At 44.5% G+C, this 24,388-nt stretch overlaps 1 protein-coding gene across 2 annotated transcripts in view; it reads left to right on the forward strand.

Annotated features, from left to right (window-relative positions):
• LOC115196132 (radixin) overlaps window positions 1-22,986 on the forward strand; it is a 30,888-nt gene extending 7,902 nt beyond the window's left edge. The window contains exons 3-15 of one of the 2 annotated variants that reach the window (XM_029756727.1): window positions 13,191-13,274; window positions 14,675-14,770; window positions 15,428-15,550; window positions 16,553-16,704; window positions 16,823-16,906; window positions 17,063-17,209; window positions 17,754-17,850; window positions 18,020-18,183; window positions 18,611-18,741; window positions 19,111-19,128; window positions 19,489-19,742; window positions 19,903-20,139; window positions 20,283-22,986. In XM_029756727.1, coding sequence (XP_029612587.1) covers window positions 13,191-13,274; window positions 14,675-14,770; window positions 15,428-15,550; window positions 16,553-16,704; window positions 16,823-16,906; window positions 17,063-17,209; window positions 17,754-17,850; window positions 18,020-18,183; window positions 18,611-18,741; window positions 19,111-19,128; window positions 19,489-19,742; window positions 19,903-20,139; window positions 20,283-20,447 — 1,752 coding nt within the window. In that variant the 3' untranslated portion in view covers window positions 20,448-22,986. The remainder of the gene's footprint in view (window positions 1-13,190; window positions 13,275-14,674; window positions 14,771-15,427; window positions 15,551-16,552; window positions 16,705-16,822; window positions 16,907-17,062; window positions 17,210-17,753; window positions 17,851-18,019; window positions 18,184-18,610; window positions 18,742-19,110; window positions 19,129-19,488; window positions 19,743-19,902; window positions 20,140-20,282) is intronic. The other variant, XM_029756728.1, reaches the window with a different exon arrangement.
• The last annotated feature ends 1,402 nt before the right edge of the window (window positions 22,987-24,388 follow it).

Raw genomic sequence — 24,388 nt, forward strand, 5'->3', positions numbered from 1 at the left:
GCGCGTACTTCTGTGTGTTATTATGTTATAATTAAGTCTATGATTTGATAGAGCAGTCTGACTGAACGGTGGTAGGCAGCAGGCTCGTAAGCATTCATTCAAACAGCACTTTACTGCGTTTTGCCAGCAGCTCTTCGCAATGCATTGCGCTGTTTATGACTTCAAGCCTGTCAACTCCCAAGATTAGGCTGGTGTAACCGATGTGAAATGGCTAGCTAGTTAGCCGGGTGCGCGCTAATAGCGTTTCAAACGTCACTCGCTCTGAGACTTGGCGTAGTTGTTTCCCTTGCTCTACATGGTAACGCTGCTTGGAGGGTGGCTGTTGTTGTGTTCCTGGTTCAAGCCCAGGTAGGAGCGAGGAGAGGGACGGAAACTATACTGTTACACTGGCAATACTAATGTGCCTATAAGAACATCCAATAGTCAAAGGTATATGAAATACAAATCGTATAGAGACAAATAGTCCTATAATAACTACAACCTAAAACTTCTTACCTGGGAATATTGAAGACTCATGTTAAAAGGAACCACCAGCTTTCATATGTTCTCATGTTCTGAGCAAGGAACTTAAACGTTAGCTTTCTTACATGGCACATAATGCACTTTTACTTTCTTCTCCAACACTTTGTTTTTGCATTATTTAAACCAAATTGAACATGTTTCAGTATTTATTTGAGGCTAAATTGATTTTATTGATGTATTATATTAAGTTAAAATATGTGTTCATTCAGTATTGTTGTAATTGTCATTATTACAAATAAATAAAATAAAAAATCGGCCGATTTAATCGGTAGCGGCTTTTTTGGGGGGGGGGGGGGGGTCCTCCAATAATCGGCATCGGCGTTGAAAAATCATAATCGGTCGACCTCTAATCCATTATCCTCACGCCTGCCTGTTGAAGTCCAAATTAACTGACTGGGCCCTAGTTAACATTCTAGCCTGCCCAGCGCTGCACTGTCCAGGGCTGCGTTCAGTACAAAAATGTAATGTTTAATTGAAATGAAACGGCGCTGTACTGAACAACCAGTTGAAAAACAGGGAGGGGTTGGATTGTGCGTTCAAAATGCACCACTGCCCTTTTAAATATCACTCATTGCTTCAAGCCACACCCACCGAACGGTGCAAACGTATCTGTCTGTTCAAGTACATACCAGAACGTTTTGGAAAAATGTGTCGTTCATTACCAACCGTTCCGCAACGTAGCAAACGTTCAAGCGAACTGAACACACCCCTCTTCTATGAGTCTGAGTGGAGCGCCTCTTGATCCCGAGTACATGTGTAGGTGGGGGTCCTCCCCTCTCTCCCCAGTAGGGGGGTTAATCAGCCGGACAGACAGCTGCTCAGAGCCCAGCGGGCCAGATTAGCAACTCCTCTCTGACTAAAGGAGAGCAGTCCTGTGTGTGTACGCTTGTGCGAGGCCTCCTCTCAGCAAAGCCTTTGTAAACAGCTTATGGACAAACAGCTGCACATTTACTGAGGGGGTTGTCTGAGAAAAGACTCATCCTCTAAACAACATGGAGAGATGCCATGACGAGCAACAGCATAAAGATTCTGACTGAAAAGTGACTCAACTAACTTCTCTAGAACTCTCTCTCATACACACACACACACACACAAGCAAACTGTGTGGCCCAATAGGCCTTCCCTTTATCACCACTCTATTCATGCAGGGCCTCTGTGGCATTTGGCCGTCCACATTTAGCTCTGCCCTACTGGCTCAGTCACATGGATGGTGGGAAACATGACCGCTAGAGCCAAAAGACAGATCCCTTTGACCATGTCCCTCACACACACCTCCTGATCACACTCCCAATTGACTTATATGAGTCCTCCTTAGATTCTTGTGCCGTTTTCTTCTAGGCCAGAATCAGAACCGGTGCTATCTCCAAGAGAAAGTGCTGCTGTACTGTTTTTAGGTTGAAATCCACCAGTTGTATCACATTGATGCTTTATGTACTGTATTTGGGGTGTCATGAGTAACTGGGGCTTGGTTCAGTGTTGTTTTCAGAGGACATGATTAGCTGTGGGGGTGCTGTGGCACGTCTGTCCTCCCCCCTTCCTTCTGTCCACACACGGGACAGCCAGGGATTATGGAGAGCCGTCTGTCTGCCTGGCTATAGCTAGACTACTCTCTTCTCCTTCACACTCCGTGGGCTAGTTGTGTTTTTGGCTCAGATACACATATGCAAGCGCACACGCAAGCACACACACACACACACACACACACACACACACACACACACACAGGCATACAGAGATACAGGCACACACACACACAGGGTGAAGTCTAACAAAGGTCAGCACTTTCACAGCTGATTGCTGGTGGCAGGCAGCCCCCACACAAACACCAGGAAAGGGACATACAAGACTTCTGTCGGAAACACAAGTTAAGCACTTGACTCCCCATAACAGCTTTGTCACTCTGATACCCAACAAGGATTTCGTTTGTCCTGCCGACACTGTATGTTGCTACTTCATTATGTAACGAGACAAAGACATGGTCTGTCCGAGTCAGTTTATCGCTGTTGGTTGGTTCTTTAGGAAAGGCTTGTTACTTTTAACCCTTTAACAAGTACGATCATGTAATTGTGATCATTGTTGAGTGGTGCCTGCAGCGTATGATCACAAATGTGATTGAAACAGTAGCAACAAATTTCACCTTTTATTGTAAAACTTCCATCATCCAAACAGCACGGAACACATCCACAGCTAAACTCATTCCGTAAACCATGACAAAAAAACTAAACAAAAGTTAGGTCGCTAACAGTTAGACTTTTTTACAATGTACCACCAGGGAGAAATGTAATATTGTTTAGAGAAGAGATGCGTGTCAGCTAAGCTAACAGAAGCTAAATTCTTTGATGGCGGCCATGTTTTTGTTTGTTTGATGCGCCGAAAACTCCCCAATCCCAGAATGCCGTTCACTATAAGACGCAAATAAACAAAGTCAAAGATGGCTGCACTTATTGCCTGAAAAATATGAACTTAGTTTAGCCACTTTTCAGCATATTACAAATCGTTGATGTACTTGTTAGTATATACAAGAACCAGAGCACATGACTTGACAAGTCGTTTACCGTTTTTGACAAATCACAAAGCAAGTAAAATATTTTCACCTCACAGATCATCACACCAAATACAAGCCTACTGCCAAGACTGACCGTAGCTAAACAGGGATTAAACCATTTTAGGGGGGTTTGTGTGGGGGGTTTTCAAGTCCATGGGGGATAGAAATGGGTGAAGGTATCGTGGGGGGATATGATTGCAGGAAATATTACTATGATGGGGATTTATCAATAAATGGGGGGCAAACACAGAAGTTTATACACAAAATAAAACCCCTGGAAAAGGGGGTCTGAGCTGGCAACCCTAAGGTACCAACGTTACAATCTGAGTGTTCAAAACAACTGAGAAATCTCCGACTTCAGTGCGTTCAAGACAAATGGGATCTCTGGGGGGAGGGGGGGAGCTCCGAGTGAGTGCAGTTTAATTTCCCCGTCTTCCAACTTGGGAACTCGTTCCTCTTTCTAGAGCTCCGACTTTCTGACCTGAAGATCATTGACGTCATGATTTTACCTAGTATTTTTCAGAGTTCACAGTTGTCTTGAAAGCCCCATAAATCAGTCGAGTGAACTATCCCTTGTTATAACGTCTTTGGTCTGACAGACGCTTACATGACAACCAGAATACATTGTATGATGTCAACAAACATGGCGCCACACTATAGGCTGCCACGACAAAGACGAGACAGCCTATAGGGAGGAGGTCAGAGACCTGGCCGGGTGGTCCCAGAATAACAACCTATCCCTCAACGTAACCAAGACTAAGGAGATGATTGTGGACTACAGGAAAAGGAGGACTGAGCATTCCCCCATTCTCATTGATGGGGCTGTGGTGGAACAGGTTGAGAGCTTCAAGTTCCTTGGTGTCCACATCAATAACAAACTATAATGGTACAAACACACCAAGACAGTTGTGAAGAGGGCACGACAAAGCCTATTCCCCCTCAGGAAACTAAAAAGATTTGGCATGGGTCCTGAGATCCTTAAAAGGTTCTACAGCTGCAACATCGAGAGCATCCTGACTGGTTGCATCACTGCCTGGTACGGCAATTGCTCGGCCTCTGACCGCAAGGCACGACAGAGGGTAGTGTGTACTGCCCAGTACATCACTGGGGCTAAGCTGCCTGCCATCCAGGACCTCTACACCAGGCGGTGTCAGAGGAAGGCCCTAAAAAGTGTAAGACCCCAGCCACCCCAGTCATAGACTGTTCTCTCTACTACCGCATGGCAAGCGGTACCGGAGTGCCAAGTCTAGGACAAAAAGGCTTCTCAACAGTTTTTACCCCCAAGCCATAAGACTCCTGAACAGGTAATCAAATGGCTACCCGGACTATTTGCATTGTGTGCTCCCCCCAACCCCTCTTTTATGCTGCTGCTACTCTCTGCTTATCATATATGCATAGTCACTTTAACTATACATTCATGTACATACTACCTCAATTGGTCCGACCAACCAGTGCTCCCACACATTGGCTAACTGGGCTATCTGCATTGTGTCCCGCCACCCGCCAACCCCTCTCTTACGCTACTGCTACTCTCTGTTCATATATGCATAGTCACTTTAACCATATCTACATACTACCTCAATCAGCCTGACTAACCGGTGTCTGTATGTAGCCTCGCTACTTTTATAGCCTCACTACTGTTTATAGCCTCACTACTGTATATAGCCTCGCTACTGTTATTTTTCACTGTCTTTTTACTGTTTTATTTCTTTACTTACCTATTGTTCACCTAATACCTTTTTTGCACTATTGGTTATATCCTGTAAGTAAGCATTTCACTAAGGTCTGCACCTGTTGTATTCGGCGCACGTGACAAATAAACTTTGATTTGATATTTGGAACTCCCGTGAAAAGGTTAGGTTAAGAAAGACTTGTTACTTAACAGGGGCCTTGTGGTGGTTTGTTTTTTTTGGTGTACATAATCCCATCCCCTGACTGACTTTATCAGCTAATTGAGGGAGGGGACCTGACCTGAGTTCATTAAAGGAAACACCTCAAGTAACCTTAACCCAGGAGGTCACCCACCATGAGAGGAAGTTGAACTCGCTAGTACTTTTATAGGTTGCTTAGGACAGGCATTAAAATGTCTGAGTATAACAGAACTGAAATGGCAGGCGAAACCCCGAGGACAAACCATCTACAAAAAAATTCAGCATACCACTGATTTCAATACCTGGCACTTTTATAATAGGGCGAAATCATCCCCGATTGCAGTTCCTAGGGCTTCCACTAGATGTCAACAGTCTTTAGAAAGCGTTTCAGGCAGTTTTTTGGAAAAATTAGGGAGAAGTTGTAGTTTTTGTAAGTGGCTCCCATTTTGGCTGTAGTTTCCAAGCGCATGGCTGAGACAGCGTGTTCTTTTTGTTTATCTCCGGTAAAGACAATAACGATTCTCCGTCTTAAATTTTGTTTATTTGCGTATTAGGGTACCTAAGGATTGACTTGTTTGGATAAGTTTATTGGTAACGTTTGGGATTCATTTTGTATGCATTTTAAAAGAGGGAAACCGATTGGGTTATTGACTGAAGCGCGCCAGCTAAACTGAGTTTTTATGGATATAAAAAAGGACTTTATCGAACAAAAGGACCATTTGTAATGTAACTGGGACATTTTGGAGTGCCAACAGAAGATCTTCAAAGGTAAGGCATATATTATATCGCTATTTCTGACTTTCGTGTTTCTGACTTTCGTGTCGCAACTCCCTGGTTGGAAATGATTTGTTATGCATTTGTGTGCTGGACGCTGTCCTCAGATAATCGCATGGTTTGCTTTCGCCGTATAGCCTTTTTGAAATCTGACACCTTAGCTGGATTAACAACAAGTTAAGCTATATTTTGATGTATTGCACTTGTGATTTCATGAACGTTTAATATTTATAGTAATTTAATTTTAATTTCGTGCTCTGCCATTTCACCGGATGTTGGCCAGGTGGGACGCTAATGTCCCACCTATCCCAAAGAAGTTAACCTGTTAGGGCTAGGGGGCAGTATTGACACGGCCGGATAAAAAACGTACCCGATTTAATCTGGTTACTACTCCTGCCCAGTAACTAGAATATGCATATAATTATTGGCTTTGGATAGAAAACACCCTAAAGTTTCTAAAACTGTTTGAATGGTGTCTGTGAGTATAACAGAACTCATATGGCAGGCCAAAACCTGAGAAGATTCCATGCAGGAAGTGGCCTGTCTGACAAGTTGTGTTTCATCTTGGCTCTGTTTATTGAAGACTGAGGATCTTTGCTATAACGTGACACTTCCTATGGCTCCCATAGGCTCTCAGAGCCCGGGAAAAAGCTGAACGATAATCGAGGCAGCCTCTGGCTGAAACACATTATCGCCTTTGCCAAGTGGCTGATCAGAGGACAATAGGCTTAGGCGCGTGCCCGAGTCGACCCCATGCTTTATTTTCTTTCGTCTGTTTACCTAATTGCAGATTCCCGGTCGGAATATTATCGCTTTTTTACGAGAAAAATGGCATAAAAATTGATTTTAAACAGCGGTTGACATGCTTCGAAGTATGGTAATGAAATATTTAGACATTTTTTGTCACGAAATGCGCCGTGCGCATGACCCTTATTTACACTTCGGATAGTGTCTTGAACGCACGAACAAAACGCAGCTGTTGGAAAATAACTATGGATTATTTTGGACCAAACCAACATTTGTTATTGAAGTAGAAGTCCTGGGAGTGCATTCTGACGAAGAACACCAAAGGTAATCAAACTTTTCTAATAGTAAATCGGAGTTTGGTGAAGGCTAAACTTGCTGGGTGTCTAAATAGCTAGCCCTGTGATGCCGGGCTATCTACTTAGAATATTGCAAAATGTGCTTTCACCAAAAAGCTATTTTAAAATCGGGTGCATAGAGGAGTTCTGTATCTATAATTCTTAAAATAATTGTTATGCTTTTTGTGAACGTTTATCGTGAGTAATTTAGTAAATTGTTAGTAAATTCGCCGGAAGTTTGCGGGGGGTATGCTAGTTCTGAACGTCACATGCTAATGTAAAAAGCTGGTTTTTGATATAAATATGAACTTGATTGAACAAAACATGCATGTATTGTATAACATAATGTCCTAGGAGTGTCATCTGATGAAGATCATCAAAGGTTAGTGCTGCATTTAGCTGTCTTCTGGGTTTTTGTGACATTATATGCTAGCTTGAAAAATGGGTGTCTGATTATTTCTGGCTGGGTACTCTGCTGACATAATCTAATGTTTTGCTTTCGTTGTAAAGCCTTTTTGAAATCGGACAGTGTGGTTAGATTAACGAGAGTCTTGTCTTTAAAATGGTGTAAAATAGTCATATGTTTGAGAAATTGAAGTAATAGCATTTCTAAGGTATTTGAATATCGCGCCACAGGATTCCACTGGCTGTTACGATTTGGTGCCACCTACCCTAGAGAGGTTAACCTGTTGAAACGATTTGCTCACATCGGCCACTGAGCGTGAGATCACACAGTCTTCCGGAAAAACAGGGGCATTCATGCAAGACAGTGTTATATTCATCGAAGCGAGCATAAAAGGCATTTAGACTTCCATATGTCTGCTTTAACTTCTTTGGGATAGGGGGCGGTATTTTGACGTCCGGGTGAAAAGCGTGCCTAAAGTAAACTGCCTGCTACTCAGGCCCAGAAGCTAGGATATGCATATAATTGGTAGATTTGGATAGAAAACACTAAAGTTTCTATAACCGTTAACAATCAGACTGAATACCAGGGCGTGTTCTCAAAGCATGCGCAGACCAGCTGGCAAGTGTCTTCACGGACATTTTCAATCTCTCCTTGTCCCAACATGTTTCAAGCTGATCACCAATGTCCCTGTTCCCAAGATCTCCAAGGTAACCTGCCTAAATGACTATTGCCCTGTAGCACTCGCATCTGTAATTATGAAGTCCTTTGAAAGGCTGGTCATGACACACATCAACACCATCATCCCAGACACCCTGGACCCACTCCAATTTGCATACCGCCCCAAGAAATCCACAGATGTAATCTCAATTGCATTTCACACTGCCCTCTCCCACCTGGACAAGAGGGGAAATAACTATGTGAGAATGCTGTTTTATAGACTACAGCTCAGCATTCAACACCATAGTCCCCTCCAAGCTCCTCATCAAGCTAGGGACCCTGGGACTGAACACCTCCCTCTGCAACTGGATCCTGGACTTCCTGGCGGGTTGGCCCCAGGTGGTGAGGGTAGGTAACAACACCTACGCCACGCTGACCCTCAACACGGGGGTAGGCTAACGACACAACGGTGCTAGGACTCATCACTGACGGTGATAAGACAGACTATAATGAGGACAGAGACTTAGCAGTGTGGTGCCAGGACAACAACCTCTCCCTCAACGTCAGTGAGACCAAGGAGCTGATCGTGGACTAAGAGGAAAGAGGAAACGTTTGTTGCTGAATTGGTATCAAAGGCCCTAACGTGTGTGATTAAAACATTCCCACACCAGTACACCACAAGCCTTTATTTAAGTAAGTCAGTTAAGAACACATTCTTATTTACAATTACTGCCTACCGGGGAACAGTGGGCTAACTGCCTTGTTCAAGGGCAGAACGACAGATTTTTACCTTGTCAGCTCGGGGATTTGATCCAGCAACCTTTCGAATACTGGCCCAATGCTCTAACTACTAGGCTACCTGCCGCCCCTGATATCAGCATGACACAACAGGAACTGGGATTCGTCGGACCAGGCAAAGGTTTACAAGTCCTCAATTGTCCAGTGTTGGTGATCGCATGCCCACTGGAGCCGCTTCTTTTTTTCTTAGCTGATGGGAATGGAACCTGGTGTGGTCATCTGCTGCAATAGCTCATCTGTGACAAGGATCAACGAGTTGTGCGTTCCGAGATGCCGTTCTGCACACCACTGTTGTACTGCACCATTATTTGCCTGGTTGTGGCCCGCCTGTTAGCTTGCACGATTCTTGCCATTCTCCTTCAACCTCTCATCAATAAGCTGTTTTCGCCCACAGGAATGCCACTTACTGGATTCAGTTTTTTTTCTTCCATTCTCAGTAAACCCTAGACATTGTCGTGCATGAAAGGCCCAGTAGGGTGGCTGTTTCTGAGATACTGGATCTGGAGTGCCTGGTACTGATCATACCACGCTCAGTCACTTAAGTCACGTTTTGCCCATCAATCGAACAGTAACTGGATGCCTGACTGCCTGCTTTATATAGCAAGCAACAGCGAAGAGACTCAATCTATTTTTGTGAATGAGGGGTATACTTAATAACCTGAGTGTACACCGCACACACATACCAACACGAACACATAGTGAAGTATGTTGATATGAAAATCAAGCATGTACAGTGACTTCGGAAAGTATTCATTTTTCCACATTTTATATTACAGCCTTACTCTAAAATTAAATTGCTAAAGAATTTTTTTAATCTACACACGATACCCCATAATGACAGTGAAAACATCAGGTTTTTAGACATTTTTGCAAATGTATAAAATAGAAAAAAACACCATATTTACATAAGTATTCAGACCCTTTGCTATGAGACTTGAAATTGAGCTCAGGTGCATCCTGTTTCCATTGATCACCCTTGATATGATTCTACAACTTGATTGGAGTCCACCTGTGGTAAATTCAATTGATTTACATGATATGGAAAGGCGCACACCTGTCTATGTAAGGTCCCACAATTGACAGTGCAAGCCATGAGGTCGAAGGAATTGTCCGTAGAGCTCCGAGCCAGGATTGTGTCGAGGCACAGATCTGGGGAAGGGTACCAAAACATTTCTGCAGCATTGAAGGTCCCCAAGAACACAGTGGCCTCCATCATTCTTAAATGGAAGATATTTGGAACCACCAAGACTCTTCCTAGAGCTGGCTGCCCGGCCAAACTGAGCAATCGGGGTAGAAGGGCCTTGGTCAGAGTAGTGACCAAGAACCTGATGGTCACTCTGAAAGCGCTCTAGTGTTCCTATGTGGAGATGGGAGAACCTTCCAGAAGGACAACCATCCCTGCAGCACTCCACCAATCAGGCCTTTGGCCACTCTACCATAGACGGAAGCCACTCCTCAGTAAAAGGCACATGACAGCCGGCTTTGAGTTTGCTAAAAGGCACCTAAAGTCTCTGACCATGAGGAAACAAGATTCTCTGGTCTGATGATTCAGGCCAAAGATTGAACTCTTTGGCCTGAATGCCAAGCGTCATGTCTGGAGGAAACCTGGCACCATCCCTACGGTGAAGCATGGTGGTGGCAGCATCATGCTGTGGGGATGTTTTTCAGCGGCAGGGACTGGGAGACTAGTCAGGATCGATGGCAAAGATGAATGGAGCAAAGTACAGCGAGATCCTTGATGAAAACCTACTCCAGAGTGCTCAGGACCTCAGACTGGGGTGAAGGTTCACCTTCCAACAGGACAACGACACTAAGCACACAGCCAAGACAACGCAGGAGTGACTTCGGGACAAGTCTCAATGTCCTTGTGTGGCCCGGCAGAGCCCGGACTTGAACCCAATCTAACATCTCTGGAGAGACCTGAAAATAGCTGTGCAGTGACGCTCCTCATCCAACCTGACAGAGCTTGAGAGGATCTGCAGAGAAGAATGGGAGAAACTCCCCAAATACAGGTGTGCCAAGCTTGTAGAATCATACCCAAGAAGACTTGATGCTGTAATCGCTGCCAAAGGTGCTTCTACAAAGTACTGAGTAAAGGGTCTGAATACTTATGTAAATGTGATTTTTTTTTATTTTAATTTTATTTTTAATACGTTAGCAAAAATGATATTTTTGCTTTGTCGTTATAGGGTATTTTGTGTAGATTGGTGGGAGGGGGGGGACAATTTAATCAATTTTAGAATAAGGCTGTAACGTAACGAAATGTGGAAAAGGTCCAGAGTTCTGAATACTTTCTGAAGTCACTGTACATACTTTTACACTCATCATTTGCTGCTGCTGTTCTTCATTTTACTTGTATTATTATCTATCGTCATACGTAGTCACTTTACTGTATCTACCTCAAATACTGTATCTACCTCATATCCCGTACTTCTGCACATTGAGCTGGTTCTCTCTGTATATAGCTCCACGTTGATCTGGTACTGGTACTCTCTGTATATAGCTCCACATTGAGCTGGTACTGGTACTCTCTGTATATAGCTCCACATTGAGCTGGTTCTCTCCTGTATATAGCGCCACATTGAGCTGGTACTGGTACTCTCTGTAAATAGCTCCACATTGAGCTGGTTCTCTCTGTATATAGCGCCACATTGAGCTGGTACTGGTACTCTCTGTATATAGCTCCACATTGAGCTGGTTCTCTCTGTATATAGCGCCACATTGAGCTGGTACTGGTACTCTCTGTATATAGCGCCACATTGAGCTGGTACTGGTACTCTCTGTAAATAGCTCCACATTGAGCTGGTTCTCTCTGTATATAGCTCCACATTGAGCTGGTACTCTCTGTATATAGCTTCACATTGAGCTGGTACTGGTTCTCTCTGTATATAGCGCCACATTGAGCTGGTACTGGTACTCTCTGTATATAGCTCCACATTGAGCTGGTTCTCTCTGTATATAGATCCACATTGAGCTGGTTCTCTCTGTATAAATCTCCACATTGAGCTGATTCTCTCTGTATATAGCTCCACATTGAGCTGGTTCTCTCTGTATATAGCTCCACATTGAGCTGGTTCTCTCTGTATATAGCTCCACATTGAGCTGGTTCTCTCTGTATATAGCTCCACATTGAGCTGGTTCTCTCTGTATATAGCTCCATTCTTGTGTATTTTATTCTTGTTACTTTTTTAGTGGTATTCTTTTTAAACTCTGCAGCGTTGAAGGGCTTGTAAGCAACCATTTCAAGGTAAAGCATACACCAGTTGTATTTGCCGCATGTGACAAATACAATTTGACTTGATTTGTCTGCCCAATATACATCTGTTAGCATGTTTGGTTGATAAACTTCTTCCTTTCATAGTTCTAGCTCTAGTCTACTTGCCTTTTCCTGTGCTGTACTAGGATGCAGGTGGAGAGGGTCGCATGTGTGCTTTCATTGGAGAATGCTAAATAGTTAGTGGGGCAGAGCGAGTGTACAGGAGGTTTCCTGGCTAATTAATGCTAGCGAGACAGAGGCAGATGCACAATCTCTACAGTGTGATTTGTGAGAGAGAGTCACAGTACTGTGCTGGATATTGAAACGTTTTCTGGATAATTAATGACGTGTGTGTGTGTGTGCGTGTGCACCCAGCACTGTGTGCTAGGGTAAACGGGGATAGAGAATGTGCGTGTAGTATTCCTGTCCTGAGGTTTCATGGGTAATTCATGATAGGAAGAGGGGAGAGCAAGGGAAGCTGCTTCTCTCAATGGGTGACTGAGGTACTGTAACTACACAGTAACGTAGTAACACTCCGCATTGGAGTGCATCTGGCCGCCACTCTGCATCATCTGTCTCTCTTGCCAGCGTGCTGCATCGCTTTCTCTCTCTGTGTATCTCACTGTGTATTTATTTATTTATTTTTTCCCCCACTACCTCTGTGTCTCTCCAGTGAGGTGTGTGTGTGTGTGTGTGTGTCAGTCATGGAGGATTCCCTCGGGGTCAGGCCTGTTCTATCAGCTGTGTGTCAGGTCTGGTGCCAGGCCAGCCTAGTGCAGCTCAGACAGCAGCAGCCAATGGCTGGCCTCGCTCCTCTGCTCCGCCTCACGGGGAGGAGGCGGCCGTAGGAAGGGGAGCAGTCACTCAGTGCTGAGGGGGCAAAAAGACACACACACACACTTGTGCATACACAGGCACTGCATTAGCCCATTCAAACACACACAGTTGTTGCGCATACACACACACACAGACACACACACACACAGACAACGCTCCTTCAGTTCTCTGTCTTGCTGGAAGGCCTTTTGTTGCTCCCTTGAGGGTTCAGTCTAATGCACTAAAACAAACTGAAATTTAGTTTGTTCATTTCCACCAAAATGGCTGACTCACTGCCATCTTAAATGTGTTAAAGCTGTGTCTGCTGACACTTCCTGAAACGCTGACCATGGCACACAGTGGTGACGGTGTCGCGTGAAAAGTTGACAGCCTACGGTACAGCAATACAGTGAATGGAAATGTACATGCAAACTGGCAAATAACATGTAAACTTGTTTTGTAGATGAATGTGCGGGTGACCACCATGGACGCAGAGCTGGAGTTTGCCATCCAGCCCAACACCACTGGCAAACAGCTCTTTGACCAGGTAAGAAAGGGCCAGGACTCAATACAAACTGAGAATTCACATAACTTAAAACCTAATAGAACTATAGTATGAAACATCTCATGTAAGATCAACTGGGTGCTTTACGGTGTTCCTGGATGAGGTTAATTTCTCCCTTTTTGCTGGTATTATCATGGAAGATCAGTCTTTTGATATACACAGTTACTGTTGTCATAGTACCTGTACTGTTCTCCTGTCATGATGGAGCAGCGTTACTGTGACTGACAGTCAGCTACTGTTGTCATAGTACCTGTACTGTTCTCCTGTCATGATGGAGCAGCGTTACTGTGACTGACAGTCATGCCAAGGCAGCACAGACCCCCCCCCCCCCATTGCAGTATTGATGTCCCTGACTGAAATATTCATATGACATAGACATCTAGCTAGCTGGGGTAAAACTGGGGCCTGCCCTGGTCCTATGGTTCACGCAAAGGATTTGTCCCACAAAGTCTCCACTCAACTCATGGGCCCAACTAATTACATCCATGTCATTTCACCAATGACATGGTTATACTGTAGTTTCACAGCTTTGAGGGTGCATTGGAGGTCATTGAAAGACTGTGTTTTTGGGATCTTTATTGTTGGCTAGATATTTTCTGCAACTTCTCAGCCTGACACTGGAGGAGGAGGAGGATGATGATATTGTAATGTCTAATCCTCATTTCTATCCCTGTTGAGGTTCCTATACAGCTACTCTGTAACACATGTTAACGATATTGCCCTGACAGCAAACCGTACCAGAGCATTTTCTCACAAACAGAAGCTGGAGAGTGTTTAGGAGGGCTGAAGAACGGTAGTGAATGAGACCATTGACATGTGCAGGCAGGTGGCGACTGTCCGACTGTCCTGGACTGTGTCCAGCTGTCTTCTCACAGTCCACAGTGTGTGTGTTGTATTCCCAGTATACACACACACACACACACACACACACACAGTCCATTTCCAGGGCTTCAGCAGGAGTTATGGACGTCCGGCTCATTGCCCTCCTCTACAGTAACAGGCAGAGTGAATCTAAGTAGCTTGTTGCCGCGTGTCAACTGGCTGGCCTATTAGTCACCCTCCCAGAGTTTAATGGTGAGCCCAGGGCACGTTATGGAGAAGTTATGCCACAGTGGGCTCATCGCTGCCGAGGAGCCTCCAGTCAAGCAGAGGCTAAAACACCCCTCTCAATCTCTATTAAACCCGCATTGCAGTATTTATTTACACAGTAGAATGCCAGCCTAACTTCCATCCTAGTCACACAAAATCTGGTAACTTTTGTCACGAAACAAATGGTTGCTAGCATGTTGCGTTCTATGACTTTTCACATGAGAAATGTATGACTTTCTCAGTAATCCCACCTTCCAACTGTTTGATGGAGTGTTGTGTGACGTTGTTAACAGGTGGTGAAGACGGTGGGGCTTCGGGAGGTCTGGTTCTTCGGACTGCAGTACGTGGACAGCAAGGGTTACAGCACGTGGCTGAAGCTTAATAAAAAGGTGAGTCCTCTCTCGCTCTCGTGTTTTCACTTGGTGTCTCTTTCTCTCGCTCTCCGTTTCCAGAGCGGCTGCCAGCAGGCAGTCAGTTTGAGCTGGTTATTAGGCTGTCGTCAGGGGGCCTCAGATGTGCACTTTCACAGGCTTCCTGTCACGCTCACGCCAAAGACCCTCCGACCCTGCTCTGAAGTGCCGTAAAAGACAGAGCAAGAGTGTGTGTGTGTGTGTGTGTGTGTGTGTTTCTTGTTGGAACGGGTTCAGTATTCGTGGAGCAGTGTGGTTCTGTCAGGGTGATCTACAACAGGATTTATTTTAACAGTTGTCTCCACTGGAAAGTATTCTGATTCTAGGCCCCGGAGTCTGGGACATAAGCGGCTGTAAAGAGGGTCCAATCCTATCACTAATTAGGAAAAGATTAGGTAACAGAAGTTTGTTCATACCTTTATGGCTTCATAACCAACTTCTATGATTTATCTTTATAGCCCAGCTTATAAAGATTAGATTGTAAAGCTTCTGGATCAAAGATGGATGCTTACTTATTAGCCAGTCACGTTTTTGTTTGTCAGTGCAGATAAAGGAGAGGAGACAAGGTGATAGGAGGCACTTCAGACTACTGAGACTGTCTACCTCTAGTGGTCTTGTTGTCCTTGTCCTCTCCAGGTGACAGCCCAGGATGTAAAGAAGGAGAACCCTCTGCAGTTTAAGTTCCGGGCCAAGTTCTTCCCTGAGGACGTGTCTGAGGAGCTGATCCAGGAGATCACACAGAGACTCTTCTTCCTGCAGGTAACTGACACAAGCTGTGTTCCAATACTCATACTATCCATACTATTTGTGAGGTCATTTGAGAACGTAGTATGCTTATTGGTCATAGTATGGATATATTTAGTATGCCCAAAGTTCCCGAATGTTGTAAAAATACGAAGTATACAAACAGTGGACACTATTTCTGCGCTTTTAGGGCCCATAATGCAATTCTTCAGAAAATGAGCGCGTCTTCGCAACATTTTCAGATTTGGCGTAAAATATGCAGCCGAAGTATCCGCTCTCGCCGGACAAATTCATTGCTTTAACTAATTATGACAACTGTTAAGAAATTAGCAATGTAATGAAGTAATTCATTTTTCAAATAAGTTACTGACAATTTGTTAGGTACGCTAGCCTTATAGCATATCATTAAAGCAGTTGCTTGTATGTACTGGTATGTTAGCTATCTACCTACCTATCTACCTAACGTTAGTTGGCTACTAATACATCGAACTTGACAGGATATTAACTATAGGCTATTTAACTACCCAATGTTTATTAACTTGATTATTCACGTTATGCTAAGTGTATAGTCGCTGTGCGTTCTTAATGGACATTGTTAATGAAGTCTAGCTAGTAATTAATAACAAGCTAGCAAGAAGTTGCATAGCAACAGCATCAACTTCCGGTAGACCGGCGAAGCACTAGTACACTCAACTGAAAGGATACCGTTCGCTTACATTATGCTAAAATGAACTAATAGTATACAGTATGTTAGTATGGGTATTCGAAAACAGCTTCTGTCTGTCACACACTGATGACATCACCATGTCGGGCGGGGGGGGGGGAGCCCTCTTCATTGCTGGTCTAGGATTCTAAGTCTTGACGGTCAAAAACGGACATACTCGTACTATGTTTACTCGTAGTGTCTTAATGCCAAATCCTTCTTAAGTTCAGTACTCAGTGGCTGAGGAGGTCACATGACCTCTACTTTATTTTTCTCTTTCTGTTTTCCGCTCTCCTTTTGGCTTCTCTGACCAGGTGAAGGAGGCCATTTTGAACGATGAGAATTACTGTCCCCCGGAGACTGCCGTGCTGCTGGCATCCTACTCTGTCCAGGCCAAGTACGCCGACTACAACAAAGACAGCCACAAGCCTGGCTACCTCACCAACGACAGACTGCTGCCACAGAGGTGAGTGGCCACTGGCCAGAAGCAGGGATATCCCGGAGTCATGCACCATCCACATACTAACAAGGAATCCTGGAATTGATTTTTTTTGATTTCCTCTGGAATGTTCTGTGTTGTGTAGAGTCCTGGAGCAGCACAAGCTCACCAAGGAGCAGTGGGAGGACCGGATACAGACCTGGCATGAGGAGCACAGAGGCATGCTCAGGTCTGTGTGGATTTCCTTCTCTTTCTCTGTGTTTGTTTTATGAGGGTTATTGGGAGAGGTGTTTTTGTCTCGTAGAGGATGCATTCTTCTGAATGGTTCCCCCACAACGAGACAGTTCAATGTCAGAAACGTAACGCTGACGTGTGTTTCCCCCAGAGAGGACTCTATGATGGAGTACCTGAAGATCGCTCAGGACCTGGAGATGTACGGGGTCAACTACTTTGAGATCAAGAACAAGAAGGGGACAGAGCTGTGGCTGGGAGTGGACGCCCTGGGACTCAACATCTACGAACACGAAGACAAGTCAGTCTCACTGCTACTACAGCTGTATCAACTATGGCTGGCCTATTGGAAATCCACTGTTAAACTACTTCGCCTAGTTGTTCTACTTTACAAACCGGTTTGAGAGTGTTGGGGTGACTGAAAGATGTCCAAGAAGGGAAGGATGAGTAAATGTTATTTTTAGCAGTAGAGGAGAGAGGGGTGGGGTCTGTTACTCTTCCTGTCTTCCTCCCATTCGTGGGTGGGACACGGCTTTGAAATGGTTTCCTGTCCTGCCACTCAGACCCTTTCCCTTTCTTTCCCAACACTGACCGCAGATCAGCTGGTAGACAATAATTCAGTGCCCATCTCTTGAGTAGAGACTTGTATTGGCAGGACTGAAATCTGATCACAGATCACTATAATATACAGCAATTGACTTGGATTTGGAGGTCTCTCGCATATCATCGCCATCTGCTGGCAGCTTTTATAGCAAAATATTTTACACCCCAAAGATATAACTTCATTTTGAGTATTGAAAACTGTCTGTGTGCATCAATTACCAAATATCAACATTTCCCCCCAGACTGACACCAAAGATCGGCTTCCCATGGAGCGAGATCCGAAACATCTCCTTCAACGACAAGAAGTTCGTCATCAAACCCATCGACAAGAAAGCTCCAGTAAGTCTCCCTTCGTCTGATTTTCCCTTTAAGATCCCAAAACGACAAGATGTGAAGGCACAGATCCTTTTTCCAGAACACTTTAATCTGTAGTAGTGAAAGATACTCTAAAGAGGTCATCATATTCTCTGTTGTTTTCCCCTGAACTCGGTCTCCTGTGTCCCTGTAGGACTTTGTGTTCTACGCGCCGCGGTTGCGCATCAACAAGCGTATCCTGGCTCTGTGCATGGGGAACCACGAGCTGTACATGAGGAGGAGGAAGCCTGACACCATCGAGGTGCAGCAGATGAAGGCCCAGGCCAGAGAGGAGAAACACCACAAACAGCAGGAGAGGTACAGGAGGAGCACGCACACACGCCTACACACACACACACAAACGCAGACGCATCTTACGCAAGCACACACACTTTACTTTCATAGTCATGGCTATATGTTGACAGAAATGAAAGCCTATGTAAAGATGCATTTCATAGCAGGTATGTTGTATGTTTGTTCCTTTCTAACAAACAACCATATCACCTTTTCAGAATATTTTATAAAGTCAATATGAATCATCCAGAATGTTGATATTACATACAGACAGGACATTATGTACGATACATTGCCATGTCAGTTTGATACTCTGGATATTACAGTACACTTTAATAAGATCCAAAATCACTATTGATGTGACGATGAAAAACACACCTATATAGTGCTTCGTTGCAAGGGTTCATTTCCTAGCGGTTAGATGAGATATCCCTTCATCAATTCCTGACAGAGCCCAGCTGGAGAACGAGAAGAAGAAACGAGAGCACGCGGAGAAAGAGAAGGAGAGAATAGAGCGAGAGAAGGACGAGCTGATGCAGAGACTGAGGCTGATCGAGGACCAGACGATGAGGGCCCAGAAAGGTATCAGTCTGCCTCTTCCCACAGCGCCCCTGACCTTCAACCCACTACTGAAGACACGCTACAAGGCCAGATGAATTCAGCCTTCATGCAAATAAGAGCCTTCTGCACCTTTTATTTGCCATAGGGAATTAGATATTTACTTTGTATTTAAAAAATGTATTGTCCCAGGGCAATATCAGGTGCAAATGCTATGTAAACCTGTGTCTATCTTCACCTGGAGTGTTTTCGTGGTGTTGATATGATGTGGGCTCTACATGGGGCTGTTGGTTGGTCAGTGTCAGTCAGTATGCCAATGGGACCTGACCCTAACCTTCTAGACTGGTCCTCACTGCACCACGGTACTAAACTCTCATCTCTTACTTCTTATAGGACTGTTCTCAGCACCAGGTAAACATTAAGTCCACTCAGAAACACTTCTTTAAACCCCAACCCTACCACCTGACCTTAAAGACTTGGGCGGTGTGTGGAGACATCCATGTTGTATTCTTTTTGTTCCGTACTGTTTTTACTGTTGTGTGGGTCCTCTCACTTTTTATAGGAGTTTCCTGTCTATTATATCATTTTTCCTTCGTTGTTGTTTTTGTTTGTTCTTAGTCAATCACATTTGTGAGATCATGGCTGACTGAGCCTCCCATTGGTCACATTGTAAAAATTGTGGGAGCTGCTGGACATGGTTTGAGGAAGAAGAAAATATATATATTTTTTTGAGACGGTCTAACGGACTCTGTATTTTGTTCATGGTCACAGAGTTGGAGGAGCAGACACACAGGGCCCTGGAGCTGGAGCAGGAGAGGAAGAGAGCCAGGGAGGAGGCAGAGAGGCTGGAGAGGGAGAGACAGGCAGCGGAGGAGGCCAAGGCGGAGCTGGCCAGGCAGGCTGCTGACCAGATGAAGAACCAGGAACAACTGGCCGCTGAGCTGGGCGAGTTCACCGCCAAAATAGCCCTGCTTGAGGAAGCCAAGAGAAAAAAGGAAGAGGAGGCCACTGAATGGCAGCAGAAGGTAACTACCTCTCTACATTCTGTGTCCTGGTTACAATATAGACTGTATAGAATCAGTCTGTTGAACACAGTAGGTTGTACTGAAATCGTTGCATCTTCCTGAATAAGTCCCATAACTCACCCGCACTCCTCTTCTCCTCCCTGTCTCCCCTTTTCCCCAGGCCATCTCAGCCCAGGACGACCTGGAGAAGACCAAGGAGGAGCTGAAGACGGTGATGACGATCCCGTCGGCGCCAGCGGGCGGCTCCACAGAGAGCGAGCATGAAGAGCAGGACGAGAACCACGCAGAGGACGCCGCCGAGCTCTCCCTGGAGGGCGTGAGCGCCCTGGACCTGCGCAGCGAGGAGGAGCGCGTCACCGAGGCCCAGAAGAACGAGCGCCTCAAGAAACAGCTGCAGGTCAGTCCCCTCTGACCTCTAACCTTTAACACCAAGACCTGATGACCTCCCCTTAAAGGGCTTTGTTTAGTTGCTGGATGGTGTTAACTGTCATTGAGAGGTTTCAATCATCTCTCTTTACTCTCCCTTTCTCTCCTCCCCAGGTGTTGAGCTCGGAGCTGGCTGAAGCCATAGACGATACCATGAAGACCCAGAATGACATGCTTCACGCGGAGAACGTGAAGGCCGGGAGAGACAAGTACAAGACCCTACGTCAGATCCGCCTGGGCAACACCAAGCAGCGCATCGACGAGTTTGAGTCCATGTGATCTGGTCTTGGTCCCCCCATCCGTCCATTGGCGACTCGCTTTTCGTCAAAGCAACAGGCTCTGTCTCTCCTACACTTCCCCCCTTTTCCCCGTACCCATACCCGCAAAGGTTCCAGAGGGCACGGCAGCCACCGCCTCAAACTTTGCCAAAGCTCTGCCCGCATCACCATCAGGAATCGCCCAATCGGTCGCAATCAACGCTTTGCACCGTTCCGAACATGCTATCCTCCTTGTATTGCAAAGAATACGTCTGTGCTTTGCTTTCAAATATCTAATATGGAGACACACAAGAAAAACCAAAATGGGGAAGATTGGATTTTTAAGCGAACAAGGCTAGTATGCAAAGCTTTAGTATTACTGACTCTGTCTTCAGTTGAACGTATTGATGTTGTCTGGTACTTTTAAAACCTTTTTGTTGTTCTTGTTCTGATCTATGGTTCTGACACGTTTTATTGAAGCCCTGTTTCTTAAGTTCTCTGTGCTCATTGTAAACTTTGAAGGTAGATCGGTCCGAGGCTGGTAGAGGCTTGTGTTAGTTAGGGGATCGATCCATTCAGTTATGTTGTGAACAATTTCAAAACATTGAATTGTTTTAAAACAAATGAGTCCATGGGTAACAGGGTCGACCCACTCAGTCTTCTACCACAAAATGGCCAAAAAAGAGTAGAACAAGCTCTCCTGCTTTTACACTATGATTTGACTATTAGATGTTCCATTTTTCTTTTGGAGAAAAATATATTTAAAAATGAATATTTTCAACATATTAAAGTGAGAGTTCAGTTGTCGTAACAGAGTTGACCTTAAAATGAGAGACCAGGTTTTTTGTAACCTTAAAATGAATCACATGAAATAAAGTCTTCAGAAATGACTTTGTCAAAGCAACAAAATAACTATTGCTTAACAATGATGGTGAAAACCTGGAGAAATGTTGATGTTAAGTGGGTTGAAGTCTTCCTGGAAGTCGGAGGCTGCACGGAGATGAATGCTGAATTTATGCCACTTTAGTAAGTCTTTATGCATATAAAAAATATGATTTATTGAATTTACCGTGGAGTCTATATTAAAGGGCACTTCATTGAAAAGAACAGGCTTTTAAAATTCTATATTGATGCACCATTTCGTCTTAAAATATCAAAGGGATGCAAAAGGAAGTCATTTTGTGCAATGGCCCTACTATCTAGACTCAGTGCAAAGCCACTACACCAGTCTTGGGGAGAGGTGCGAGTCTTGATGAATAAATGACTGGTCTCCAATGGAAAGCCAATGATTTCAGGTGATAAGGTGGTAGAATATAGCGTGATTTGGTGCTCAAGGATACATAATGTTGTAGTTAAGCACATTTGGTCGGAGATAAGCTGATAGTATGAAGATAAGCTAATTGGTTAGGTGTGTGTGCGAGAGACGGGTAGGAAGAGAGTGAAAGCTGTTAGTTCCTGTGAGCTGACTCCTAGTGTTTCATGTCCAGTCACCATAGATGGTTTTCACTGCCTACCAGCTCACAAAGGCCCAGGAAAGATGGACAGAGATGCTTAAGTGCTGTGAGAGTGCCAGTATGTCTGTCTCTGCATCGTAACTTTTGAAGAGGTATACCACCGTCTTTCTGGCTGGGAGAGCACATGAAAATGTCAGTCCTCATCGGAGAACAGATCTCTACCTCAATACTGTAACCACAGTGACTGACCAATCAAATACTCGGTCTCAATCCCCTCCCACAGATTCTGAGTTTTGACTGTGGCTTGACTAGTTCAGATTAAGAGGCGATGTTGCTTTATTGGTTAACATTTCAACCGAAATAAGAATGCTATTTTTATGCCAGATGTACTTTCAAGCGGTGACTCATTGAAGTGTCACTAGTGGAGACGATTGATCAAAAAATGTTTTACACGGTGGCCTCTTTGATACATCTACCTTATGTTTTGTGTTACTAAAGTTTCTCTGAACTGTAACTACACCTAAATTATCCAGAAGATCAAAGGTCAAGCAAGCAAATCCAGCACAGAGGACATGGCTGTGAGTCTGTAGTGGACTTCTGATACTGTGCAGTAGTGAGGTTGAGGACTTCAGTGACCCATGCTGTGTAGACATGGTGTCCTGTGGTAGTGGAGCTGTTTGGACTCGGGACCCAGGACCTGTATCTCTCTGCCGACAGCCAACTGGGGCCAGAATAGGACCGTCATGTTTCTTCTCTGCTGCTGGACAGATCTGCTCACCGTTCTCTCTGCCACAGCTGTCAGCAGGATGGATGGAACCCCAATGGCAGAGTGCCACCATTTTAGGACTGTGAAGAGACAGACGGGTGCAGATGTCAGAGGTGAATGTGCCCCCCATCTATTCGCTCTCATTAGAGGGACCCAACCTCTTGGGTCACCCCCCCACCTCAATCTTAGAATTCTGCAGATTTAAATGTTATGTTCAGTGGGAATAGAGAACAGGCCAATTAACTTTTTTCAGACCTTGATCTTTTCTCACACAACCTTTTTTACTCGCTCCAACTCAAATTAACTCCAGTTTTGTGGATAAATGTTACTGTGTTTTGAATGAACAGGAGTGTTCAGTTTTTATTTGCAATCGGATGAAGTGATTATTTATGCTACACTAGACAGCTGGTTTAAGTTGAGATCTTTAAAGCCAGAGTTTTAATAAAATAAAGCACTTGTTTGGATCCGGAGGACACTGAAGGGGCTTGACCCAAACCTGCCTTTTCGTTAACCCAGAGAGTGTCCAAATATAGGGGTTGTATTTGCCATAGCAGGTGAAAAAAAACTGTGCTTCCAACTGTTATTTTTGTAATGTGTTCCAAGATCAAACTAACTACCAGCATGCATCAGTAGCTCACTGGAGGTGAAAAGAGAACTCTACATGCCAGCATCCCCCATATTTAGGGCAGGGTGCTTTGAGTTGGGCTTTTCCCATTGGCTGAGCCTGTTAGCCCGCTTGTGTTTGGCCTCCAATGAGAACCGTGTCAGTGATGCCTCTGTTGGAAACAGCTGTCATGTTTGCCCTTATGTTTAAACTAGTGTTTCTGTAAAATAAAGACACAGATGGACCTCAGTCCATTAGTTTCACAATAAAAGTAAAAAATTCCACAACAAATTGTATACCATCATTTAAACCAAAACTAGATTTCTCTGACACCAGTAAAATATGTTTAAGTGATTTTGAATGTGTTAGACATTAACAACACTGTTCAGTCATGGTTTAATTAATGCAGGGCAGACAAAGCCATCTTGATGCTTGGTGATAACAAGAACATACAATGAGCAGTTAATGTACATTTTCTCACAAAAAGCAGTGTCATATCTGGTTACAACATGAAAGGTAAAACCAAATGAACCATTTAGTTAACTACAGTAATTGCCTTTGACTTGTTGCACATCGAATATTTGGCTCATTGGTGTTTTTCTTTATTTGAACTTGTTCTGACAGCTCGACCTCAAGGGAAGAATTAATGGTTGGATTAAACCATAGACATGGAGTCAGATCACGGGTAGTGCCATTGCGGCCATCTCCACTTTCAAGTAGTTCATTTTCTTCTACGAGTTGGCAAACAAATGGAAAGGGTGCATACAGCCAAAGTTGGTGATTTACTGCCACCTGCAGTTATGGAGTGTTCAATTTGTTGACCCCTCCCGATGACCTGGATGAAATTGTGATCCTTCTTTAACCCATAGGAAGTCCCACCCTGCTGACTACTTCAAAATGGTGAAAGGCCTCAATGGCACTGCCCATGCTAAAACAGGCTTTTGGGCACTACAGTCCATCTCTGGATGAAACCATGTCAGTTCGTGGGCAGCGTATACAGGTGAGTCAAATAAGGCCTTGGGGGTGGATAAAGAGCATGTCACACAGGGTTGCCAGTTCAAATCCAAATTAGACTTATTTTCCAACATAGAATTGAAATGTGATTAGTTATAACAGTCTAAATATGTGAAAAAAAACAA

Source organism: Salmo trutta, chromosome 6 (assembly GCF_901001165.1).
Source record: "Salmo trutta chromosome 6, fSalTru1.1, whole genome shotgun sequence".
NCBI lineage: Eukaryota > Metazoa > Chordata > Actinopteri > Salmoniformes > Salmonidae > Salmo > Salmo trutta.